This window comes from Rana temporaria, chromosome 3, assembly GCF_905171775.1.
Source record: "Rana temporaria chromosome 3, aRanTem1.1, whole genome shotgun sequence".
Taxonomy (NCBI): Eukaryota; Metazoa; Chordata; class Amphibia; order Anura; family Ranidae; genus Rana; species Rana temporaria.
The window spans coordinates 41,723,121-41,734,656 of record NC_053491.1 but is presented as its reverse complement, the minus strand read 5'-3'; the positions used below and the strand labels follow the sequence as shown (position 1 = coordinate 41,734,656).

Below are 11,536 nucleotides of genomic sequence, written 5' to 3'. Positions count from 1 at the left end.
GCCACTGAAGAAAAAAAAAAAATTCCAGCATACCGGGTTGAATAAGAAAAAAAAAAAGCTTGCAAAAATATAATCGTCTTCCGGGACAACCAGAGATATAGGCACCTCCCCTCCAATAGAAATAGAAAACACATCACCTAAAGTAATATAAAAAGGAACTTCTTCTGCTGAACTGGTAACTTTATTGTGTTTCCTCTGGCCAGAGAAGATGCATCACCTGGAAGCCTGTTTCTCCGGTTATTCTTTCCGTCCACCTACACCTTAACCTACCTGGCTCCCATGGGAGGAACTGGTAGGGTTCTCTGCTAGATTGCCCTCCAGGACCACTCCTTGGTATGGGAAGGAGGTAGCTTGCTTCCCTTTCTCCTTTTGTGCCTAGCAAAGGCCATGTCTGGAAGCAGCACACCCCCTTGACAGGTTCCCAGTCCTAGTGTCTGGGTACGTGCAAGGTCTGGACTGTAGGGCACTTTTTGGCACGGGCTCACACAGTAGTTGCATTGAGTTTGTGGCCTGTCTGTGTTCCTGTTTGACCAGATTATGCATGAGCATTAATCCCAGTAGGGGTAAAGTCATTTCCGAACACTGGAGGCAAAGCTGTAACCAGGCATCCAACCTCCTATGACACTAGCAAAAAACTGAGGCATGACAAGTTACAGCCAGTGTTACATTTTTTTTTTGCCAATGTCCCAAATTTCTATAGATGGCAGTAAAACCGGACTTTTTATGAACTCCTATAGTGCGGCAAAAAAAAATGTTTTCGTTAATTGCTCTACATTGTTTATACATTACACCAGGGGTGCCCAACCTTTAGAAGAGCAAGGGCCACTTAAGTGACTTGGTAACTGGTCGTGGGCCACAATGAGTGGAGTGGGTGGATGGCAGCCCACTCTGATCTATAGAGCCCACTTTACTCTCAGCACACCAAATTTGCAGGTAATAGAAGTCTATGGCAGGTAACCTACAGGTGCACTTCTCTGTACCTGTGGATCAGTTTGAAAGCACCCCAGTAACCCCTGCACAACAGATATTCCCATATATACACACACACACTGATTTTAGTAATAAAAACTTACCTTTAATAACAGTATTCTATTCTATTTTATTCCATCCCAGAGCAGGAGGTCGTGGGCCACATCAGAGGGCTCCGCGGGCCACTGGTTGGGCACACCTGCACTACACGGTTATGAAACTGGTACATATCAGTGATTAGTGCCAGACAAGCAAAACCATACAAATAATTTATAGTTTACTTAAATAAAGAGAATTCAAGCCATAAACTCAGGACCCTTTATATTGTTATTGCTCATCAAGACTTCCGGGTATTTTATTGAAATACAGAAACAAACATCCACAGGATGAAGAAAATAATTTTCTGAACATAAATACAAATAGATTTGTTGCTAAAATGATTCCATGTAAGATAAGAAATACAAAACATAAAACTGTTCGAGAAAATGTATATATTTGTACATTCCGTATAAACTTTCTGCAGACCACTCACAGACTGAACATGATCAGAACCGAGTTGTTTAGAGCACATAAGTGACTCCTAGCTGTTACTGTTCACCTTCACCTCCAGTACCGAGTTCTCAAACACGGAGCTCAGAACTACTGCGTCAGGGGAGAGAAAGCATATGCCAGAGGGGTTGAATTATAGAAAGAGCTTACTCCTGTGATGGTGAAGGTGAGCAGTAAGAGAAAAGGAGTCTCTTAACAATAAGGCAGGATGGGAATATATGATTTCTGGAAGTTTTTCAATCAGGCTTCAGGAGTTATGTAAATGTCGTACACCTATTTAGTAAGGACATAAAGTAAGAAAGTAAGTAAGAAAGCTGCAGTTTTTATCTACAGGCACCCCTTATCTGCATAGGCAATTTTTTGGTAAGGGACAACTATGGCTTTAGGGTGCATTCACTTGCAAATGCAGCCGACAATGATTACATGCGAGAACCGTGCAGCCCAACTGAAAGCAATGGGAGGCTGCCGGCTCTTGCTGCCAATTGTGGTTACTCGCATTTATTCGCTCATGCATCAATCACATGCAAGTGATTGTCCCTGGACATAGACTGGTGTGTCCAGGGCTGATCATTTGCATGTGATCGCTGCACGAGCGATTACATGCGGGTGTCTGCAACTAAAGCAGAGCTCCAGCCCCCCCACCCAAAAATGTAAAGTCAGCAGCTGCTAAGTTTTACTATTAGGGCAGTTACCTGTCCATTGATCCCAGTGTCTTCACCCAAGCCAATTCTTGCATCGGCCCTCGGGTGCTGGCACTGCCATCTTGGGTAAGGAAAACCGGCAGTGAAGCCTTGCGGCTTCATAGCCGGTTTCAGTGGCGGCTGGTGCTCAAAATTTTTAGGGGGCACAAACCATCAAAAAAAAAAAATCATCAATTGCAGCCTCATTGTGGCCATCAATTGTCGCCACTGTGCCATCAATTGTCACCACTGTGCCATCCAATTGCCGCCAGTTTGCCCCGTAAAATGCCAGCAGTTTGCCCCCAGCCTGGCACTTGCCTTTCTCGGGTCAGCCTTTCCTCGGGTCAGCCATCCTCCTCCACACTCCCTCGATGTCGCTTCATCCAATCAGGTGACCGGTAACCAGACCCGGTGAACCTGATTGGGTGAGACGCGTGCCAGTGTTAACCAGGGAACGCACACCCTGTGCACCCTCTGGTTAACCATTTGGAAGCCTATGAGCTCTAATCGGGAAGCACATCATAGCCGCTGGCTCTGATAGACGCTTCTAAAACACACCCACCGCTGTTATTAAGATGGCTGGCACTCAACAGGGGGCCGGCCACCTGAATAGTGGGCGGCAGCGGTGACAATACATAGATTCATGCAATGCATGAATCTATGTATTGTTGAGTGATGGGTGCAGGAAAGAGGGGGCGGCACTCCTGCGCCCACTATGGACGCACCGCCACTGGCTGGTTTCCTACTGTGGGAATCACTCTGTGCTTTCTCACTGGACCGGCTGCTGCGAGGGCCGAACTTCAGGATGAGTTCACTGCAGCAAACTCAGCAGGAAGTGGGAGCGGGTACCTGTCAAAACCAGGTAACCGCTCTCCCCTCCCCCCACAAAGTTCCAAATGTGGCACAGGAGGGCGCAAGGAGGCAGACAAGCAGAGCTTTCCCTTTTGGGTGGAGCTTTGCTTTAACTACAGGAGTCAGCAGCCAACCTCTGCTCTCAATAGGGCTGCAGCTGGGAACCCCTGCAGGGGTACTGGCATGTAATCATTGTTGTGAATGCACCTTCATATTACCCATTGAATTTTGGCAGAAGCAAGAAAAAAGTATTTAAATGGACACACTAGAACACGTATCTACCAAGAAACAATTCTTTCTTATCCCTCAAGTTTGGACCTAATTACATCATCATTCTAAGTGCAAAATGTACTTTAGGTGCAGTAACACAAGCAAACAGATGCAAGTATAGTATTTACGCCCATTTAATATGCAAACACAAACTCATGAAAGTTTATTAATCTTTGTGGTTTTTAAGTAAAGAGGAAACACCCTAAATCTTTTTTTTTAAGATTCTGTAACTTAATCTCAGAGTTAAAAAAAAAAAATAACTTTGACTGTTCCAGTTAGAAACAAAAATCTGTGCAAATAAGGACTTGATGTAGTTTCCCTTTCATCTCCATATAATTGATTGGCAGCAAGGCTTTTTCCATGTGTAATCATCCAAGGTTGACTTAGGTAGCAGGGACAACAGGGGTGGGGTGAGAGATTTATCAAGCAAGGCACAGACTGTATCCGGCACATAAGATGCAGCTGAATTTATGCTGGATATTTATCAAGGGACTTGCAAACACCGCTATTGTTATTGATAACTTTATTACGCTGGGTTGATTTCTTAGGCTGCTTTCACACTGCTCCGTTATAAACAATGCATCAAAAATGCATATGCGTTTTCTGGGTTCCTGACTCCCAGCATGCATCTGTGAAATAGAGACATGCAAGACAAAAAAATGCACCAAAAATGCAATTCAGCTAAGTTTTTGCTATTCATTTCAATAGTGACCAGCGTTTTTTGGTGTGGTTTTGAAAACCGCATCGAAGATGAACATGCAGAAACTCTGCACTACCATCTTACAAAGCTGCTTAATAGCAGTAGGGGCTGTCCTACTAAATTTAATACATTCTTGTGGCTTGAAAATATGGACTACTGAGCTGCTGTATCCTAACCACTGTGATTTGGTTCCCTAGGGGGTCCCATCAGTTTTGTAGATAACTGTGATGGAATAAGTCATTCTACATTACTGTCCCTTCTCCTGTTTTCTAGATCCCCATTTGCCATCCTGCAGTATCATTCTTACAATCCTTTTCTTTATTTTGGTGCTGTGCGGAATTATCATTGTGGTATGACCTGTGTGGTCTTTAGAGACAGTTAATAATCGTGTTATGCATCCTCAATAGTGGTGGAACACTTGCTTATTTTCTTGTCAAGCACATACTTTGGGTCAGAAGTACCTTTTTGTTTTTTTTTGTTTTTTTACTAGCACAAACAAACTGCTAGAGAAAGAGTGAAAATTAATTCAACTATATACTCATAGTACTTATGTAACCACATGATCCTTTTCTGTGCCATGTCTCTATTGACAGTTTGATTTTGCTCCCAAATATTTTTTTTAATATGTAGTTTTGCCAAAGGACATAATTCCTTATCAAAACCCTGATACATTAAAAGAAAAGTATGGGGTATTAAAAAAAAAAAAAAAATCCCCATAAAAAAACAAAACAAAAAACACCTAGGTGGATGCAGCATTGATCCAATGCGGCATCTGTCCCGCATCGGCTCTGCACTGAGTGATGACACACCGATGCTCGCTCAGTTCTCCCTTCCGCTCGGAGAGGAAAATGGTGACTGTCAGTCAATGGACTTTCTGCTCTGCCCCTCCAGTGCTCACTGGAGCACTGGGCTGAGGAGGGGAGGGAGTAGTTGGCTCAATCTTCCAGTGGCGCAGCCAAGGCGCTGAGCCAGCTGCCGGTCCAGGCATCTGGGTGGATCCCGACTGTAAAGCCTGGTCCAGCTGACTGACTTCAGCCAACAGCGAGCTTTACACCAAAAAGGTCATTCCCCCGTTTCAGAATCCAAAATGTAGGTCAGGAAAGGTTGGGGTTTACTAGTGTGGACTAAACTCAGCATTCAGATTGTTGGCAAGTATGGCACAATGGAAGCTGTGCTTTTATACAGTAAGACAATGCTGGGTAACCCATACTAGACAGGAACCTCATACAGCTAGCATATAACATGGATCTCTTGTTTTTATTTATGAAATGTATGATTCTAGGCACTGTCTGCTCACCTATAAGACTACATACCCTCTAGAGTGAGTTATTAATCTTGACAACAGACCCCTGAACATCTCTTGACAAAGAATACAATTATCTGGCAATGCATAACTCACTCCAGGGTATTTTTCAAAAGCACTTCAATCTAGTATGCAGAAGATAAAGAAAATAGATATCATCTAAATATACATCTAAGAGCAATGTTTCTAGGACAAGGACCTGGTTGTACAACTGTTGTAAGGTTTCCCTCTCATACTAAGTGGGAGAGGTTTGGAACCTTGATGTTGAGGTCACCGATGTTGATATTGCGTGGTAATTCCGGTAAATTCATACTCTTCACAGCAGAAACTGCTCTTGCTGGAGCTGCAGAGAAACTAGTCTAAACCCACAAAAGAGAAAAACAAAACAATCAGAACAGTAGAAGACATATCGTTGTTACTATTTTTGAATAGAATAAGCTAGAATGTGTTATAAGAGTACGACTACAGATTTTAGAGGGAAAGATATGTAAACAAATGCACAAAATATAGGGTACAGTGTGTCTTCCATTGTATGAAGTCCAAGGTTAAGTCCCGGTTCACAAGTCATGCGACTTTGACTGCCAACATCCTGCAAGACTTCACAGAACGGAAGTCAATGCAAGTCATGAAGAAGTCACCCTGAAGTAGTGCAGGAACCTTTTCATAAGTCACTGAGACTTGAGTCGCATAAATTAGAACGGTTCTGTTCCCGCTAATGGTGTGCAACTTGTCAGGTGTCTGTCGCATGACAAGTTGCGGCAGTGTGAACCGGCACTTAGGGCTGTTATTCTACAAAAAGAAAAGAAAAAAAGTAAAAGAAACACGTTGTGTGTTGTTTCTCATCCACTCAATGCTGGAGTAAACTATGAGGAACAGTGGAATACTTTACCTGACACGTTACAGAACCATGCCTGCTGTGAGAACACAGTGATTATTGCTAGTGGCTAGAGGTACTGGCAATTATTGCATGCCAAAAATCTGACATGCTGGGTGTGTACCCAAGATCAATGGACTGACTTGGGTACAATCAGCCTGCCCATAGGTGATTTGAACCTCGGCCGGTCCCTGCTGAACCAGCTGAGATTAGATCAATCTATGGACGGCTTTAAACAGATGCCTTTTCTTCCAGCAGTGAGTGGTGTACATTTTCTGCACAAAAGTGCCAGAAAGTCTTTGCAAACTAGCATAACCTTAGGAAAAGGCTGGTCATCCATGATTCTCTCTTTTACATTCAACCAGTGGGAAGAATGAAAAAAAAAAAAAAAAAAGAGCCGATTCCCCCATCCACAAACTTGAGGCGGATGGGGGAATCCTTCCCGTTGTGGTATTGTATTCTGACAGTGGGGAACCTTTCCCGCCATCAGAATACAATGATCAGTGTTGCTGGCTATAACTGGTGGCACTGATCATTCGGGAAAAACCTGACAGGCTGGATGTGCTTTTTGATCTATGCATGGCCAGCTTAAGAAAATGTTTTAATAAGGAGAAGTCCAAACAAAGCTCGCAAATCATTTTGCCCTCCTGTGATCCGTTTTCAGCAAAGAGCGGACTGAAGTCACAGAAATCAGGCCAGGCACCACATCATCCTGACAATGGGATTTTGGATCCACCAGGTGTCTGGACTGATACTTGCCGCTGAGAGCCTGAGACGGCTGCTCCATGCCCCGCCACAGCTCAGTGCTCCAGTGAGCAAGAGATGCTGATTGACAGTCAGCAGCTCTCTGCTCGGGGAGCTGTGAGAACCGAGCCATCGGAGATGTCCGATTGCTCGGTTCTCAGTACAGAGGCGACGGGGGACCGCTGCTGCATCATCCGAAGAAAGTATGAAACTGGAAAGAAAAATAAATAAAAATAAAATTACTTCTCCTAATATTTCTGAAAAGAACAACATTTATGTTTCCCATATATTCTGGGTAACGGTGTGCTGTTCCAGCACAGGATACTGTAAAGTAATGTTTAAACCTCAATCAAATAATTATGTCACATAACTGCATCTAGCAGAGGAAGTTGAGGCGTGAGAAACTTCTAGAACTTGTATTTTGCTACATAAAGAGCACAAATTCAAGCACAGTGTCCTTCAAAGAATAACTACTGCAATTGTTAACATTATGTAACACGCGAGAAAAGTTCATAATTCCACGTGAACACTAAATATTAGGAGATAACCATCATAAACCTAAGAAAACATAAAGGACACCAATAAACCAAATCAGTGTTCAGATAAATAAAGCAGATGATCCTCACGTTTAAAAAAGGTAGAAACACCAATTTCCCAATTTTGAAGTACCCTATTTGAAGAATAAAACCACTAGAACTTCCAAGAAATTCCAGCAATAAAAGATTGACAGCTGTTACCAGTTCAAGACGGGAAGATAAATACTACAGACTATGGAAATTGTGGATACACCCAGCCACTACCTACTCACTGCGATTTCCGATATTCATGAAAGATGTCATGAAATACTTGCCTGCAATGCAGAAATCAATACTTAGGGATCCCATGGTTAGTTATGTGGCTAAGGCTTTTTTGTGATGTCTATTTCCAACTATGTGTCGTTGTGTCAATTGCAAAAAAGCACCAGGAATTGGGCATTATACACACAACAGTAACCTGGATTGCACTTATATAAGCAGGGTAAGAAACTGATCCCTTCACTTGGGGTATAAAGATCTGCAGGTTAAACTGCTTATGTAGAAGTTGGACATACAAGAAAAATCTAAAAATAATACAAATAAATACTCTCATTAGCTTAAAGGGGTTGTAAAGGTTCGTGTTTGTTATTTAACCATATTGCTGGTCAAAGACCAGAGCACTTTTTGCGATTCGGCACTGCGTCGCTTTAACTGACAATTGCACGGTCGTGCGACGTGGCTCCCAAACAAAATTGGCGTGTTTTTTTCCCCACAAATAGAGCTTATTTTTGGTGGCATTTGATCACCTCTGCAGTTTTTAGTTTTTGCGCTATAAACACAAATATAGCGACAATTTTGAAAAAAATGATTTTTAACCTTTTGCTATAATAAATATCCCCCAAAAATATATAAAAAAACATTTTTTTTTCCTCAGTTTAGGCCGATACGTATTCTTCTACATGTTTTTTGTATTTTTATAGCGATCAGTGCTATAAAAATGCATTGGATTACTATAAAAATGCCACTGGCAATGAAGGGGTTAACACTAGGGGGCGGGGAAAGGGTTCAGTATGTTCCCTGGGTGTGTTCTTACTGTAGGGGGGGGGGTGGCTCACTAGGGGAAATGACTGATCTTCTGTTCATACATTGTATGAACAGAGGATCAGCATTTCCCCCCCTGACAGGACCAGGAGCTGTGTGTTTACACACACAGCTCTCGGTTCCCGCTCTGTAATAAGCGATCGAGCGCGCCCCTAGTGGCCTGTGAGAGAGCCGACGTAGAGCTACGGGCTCTCGCGCAGGGAAGCCGACCTGCCGCCGTAAAACAACGGCGGCTGGTCGGCAAGTAGTTAATATATCTTTTAGTCAGTTTACACCACATGCAGTCCAGGGTGTATTTTTCTGCATCAAAGAGGCATGGATAGTAGGTTATATGGTTTTCAATGGCATAGTTCACACCACTGCAGTCAGTTCCAGAAAAAAAAAAAAAAATAAGTAGAACATGCAACATATTTTCTGCACTAGACTGTACTGGAAATAGAGCGACAATTTTGAAAAAATCTATTAAAACGCACCAAAAACGCGCACACAGAAAAGTATCCGGAACGCATCCGAACTGCGTTTATATGGTGTGAACTGGCCCCAAGTTATAATTTCATCAAGTTGCAAATGTGTTAACTGATCTTTTGTACTTTGCTATTTTGTGGCAGAATAATCAACGCGTTCCTTGAGAAAAAGTGATTGTTTGTACAGATGTCATTGTAGTTCAGTAAAGAAAAACAAAAAAACTATATTTTTGTTATCTTTAGATAATTCTCTACAGATTTGTGAAAAATGTTGCAACTCTTGTTAGAGCGTAACATTCCAATTTTTGCCAAATGCCTGGATGTTGAATCATAAACTGGCGTCTTCATCTCTTAGGGGCTCCAATAGAGAGATCTCACTGTCACAGTTCTTAGTTCTGTCTACCTCTCCTACCTCAAAATCTCCCCCTTTCCCTTATCACCAGAGCCTCAGATAAAAGACTGACCAGTTATTTAACCCTCAAACATCTTGCCATTCACCTTTCTTCCTGGTTCTAAACTGATCACACTTTAAAGCACAGAAGCTGACTTGTGTTTGCAGGGCCAGGTTCCATCCTTTTGCCAACTATTCAGAGGTACAGGATGCTGTGCAGAGACATAACATACCTGTATTCATAGTCTGTTCAGCTGTCATGCCCCCGCCCAATCACAGCCTGCTTCTTGCACACACGCCCACCCTGCCCAATCACAGCCTGCTTCTTGTACACACGCCCACCCTGCCCAATCACAGCCTGCTTCTTGCACACACCCCCCGCCCAATCACAGCCTGCATTTTGGCACACACACCCCACCCAATCACAGCTTGCATCTTTAACAGGACCCCCACCCAATCACAGCCTACAGGGCATTTGCCGCCCCTACCCATCCGCATCCCCCGGGGGGCTTCATTATTAAGCTGCCGCCCCCCTGAAATATTTAGCACCAGCCACCACTGGCCTGCAGCTTGACCACAAAAATCACAGCCTGCATCTTGTACAGGCCCCCCACCCAATCACAGCCTACATCTTGTACAGGGCCCCCCACCCAATCACAGCCTACAGGGCATTTGCCGCACCTACCCATCCGCCTCCCACCGGGGGGCGTCAGTTAGCTGCCGCCCCCCTGAAATATTTAGCAACAGCCACCACTGGCCTGCAGCTTGATCAGGCCCCCCACAAAAATCACAGCCTGCATCTTGTACAGGCCCCCCACCCAATCACAGCCTACATCTTGTACAGGCCCCCCACCCAATCACAGCCTGCATCTTTTACAGCCCCACCCAATCACAGCCTGCATCTTTTACAGGCCCCCCCACCCAATCACAGGCTGCATCTTTTACAGGCCCTCACACCCAATCACAGGCTGCATCTTTTACAGGCCCCCCCACCCAATCACAGGCTGCATCTTTTACAGGCCCCCCCACCCAATCACAGGCTGCATCTTGTATAGGCCCCCCCACCCAATCACAGCCTGCATCTAGTACAGGCTTCCCACCCAATCACAGCCTACATCTTGTACAGGCTTCCCATCCAATCACAGCCTACATCTTGTACAGGCCCTCCACTGTGGCATTTAAACAATGCTCAATTGGTACTAAGGGACCCAAAGTGTGCCAAGACAAAATATCCCCCACACCATTATACCACCGCAACCAGCCTGAACCGTTGAGACAAGACAGGATGGATCCATGCTTCCATGTTTATACCAAATGCTGACCCCATCATCTGAATATCGCAACTGAAATCGAGACTCAGACCAGGCAACATTTTTTCAATCTTCTAATTTCCACTTTTGGTGAGCCTGTGTGAATTGTAGCCTCAGTTTCCTGTTCTTGGCTGACAGGAGTGGCACTTGGTGTGGTTTTCTGCCACTGTAGCCCATCTGCTTCAAGGTTCCATGTGTTGTGCATTCAGAAATAGTATTCTGCATATTTTGCCCGTTCTCCTTTGACCTCAAAATGGCATCTTCATCCACACAACTGCCACTCACTGGCTATTTTCTCTTTTTCAGACCATTCTCTGTAAACCCTAGAGATGGTTGTGTTTGAAAATCCCAGCAGATCAGCAGTTTTTGAAATACTCAGACCAACCCGTCTGGCACCAACCACATTCATAAATCCCCTTTCTTTCCCATTCTGATGCTCGGTTTGAACTCGGTCTTTACCATGTCTAGAGGCCTAAAATACATTAAATTGCTGCATAAAGTGGCCGGTGAGTGTTATATTCACAACTACTTCCAGTAAATACAAGTAAAGTGTTTGTTGGCCTCAAATCAGGTGAAGAATACTAACCCCAAGTCATGGGACTCACCTCAGACTTTTCAACCTTGTTCTGTGCTTCTACCTGTGCAACAACTTCATTCATATTGGTCTCCAGAACCATTCCACCCATCACCATTTCATGTAAGATATAATGTACCTAAGGAGAAATAAAAACATAAAACCAATAAAATAGCATATTCAGAGAAAATGATATTGTATTTTAGAAATAAACACGCAGTGCAGAAGCTTGTAGCTCAC

The 11,536-nt window shown here is 43.8% G+C and overlaps 1 protein-coding gene across 3 annotated transcripts in view; it reads right to left on the bottom strand.

The window, feature by feature from the left end:
* Nucleotides 1-3,438: 3,438 nt before the first annotated feature.
* LOC120931216 (AP-3 complex subunit sigma-2) overlaps nt 3,439-11,536 on the bottom strand; it is a 96,734-nt gene continuing 88,636 nt past the window's right edge. For 2 of the 3 annotated variants that reach the window (XM_040342448.1, XM_040342451.1), the window contains exons 5-6: nt 11,328-11,435; nt 3,439-5,682 (exon numbers count right to left, since the gene is read on the bottom strand). In XM_040342448.1, the coding sequence (XP_040198382.1) occupies nt 5,554-5,682; nt 11,328-11,435 (237 nt within the window). In that variant the 3' untranslated portion in view covers nt 3,439-5,553. The remainder of the gene's footprint in view (nt 5,683-11,327; nt 11,436-11,536) is intronic. The other variant, XM_040342450.1, reaches the window with a different exon arrangement.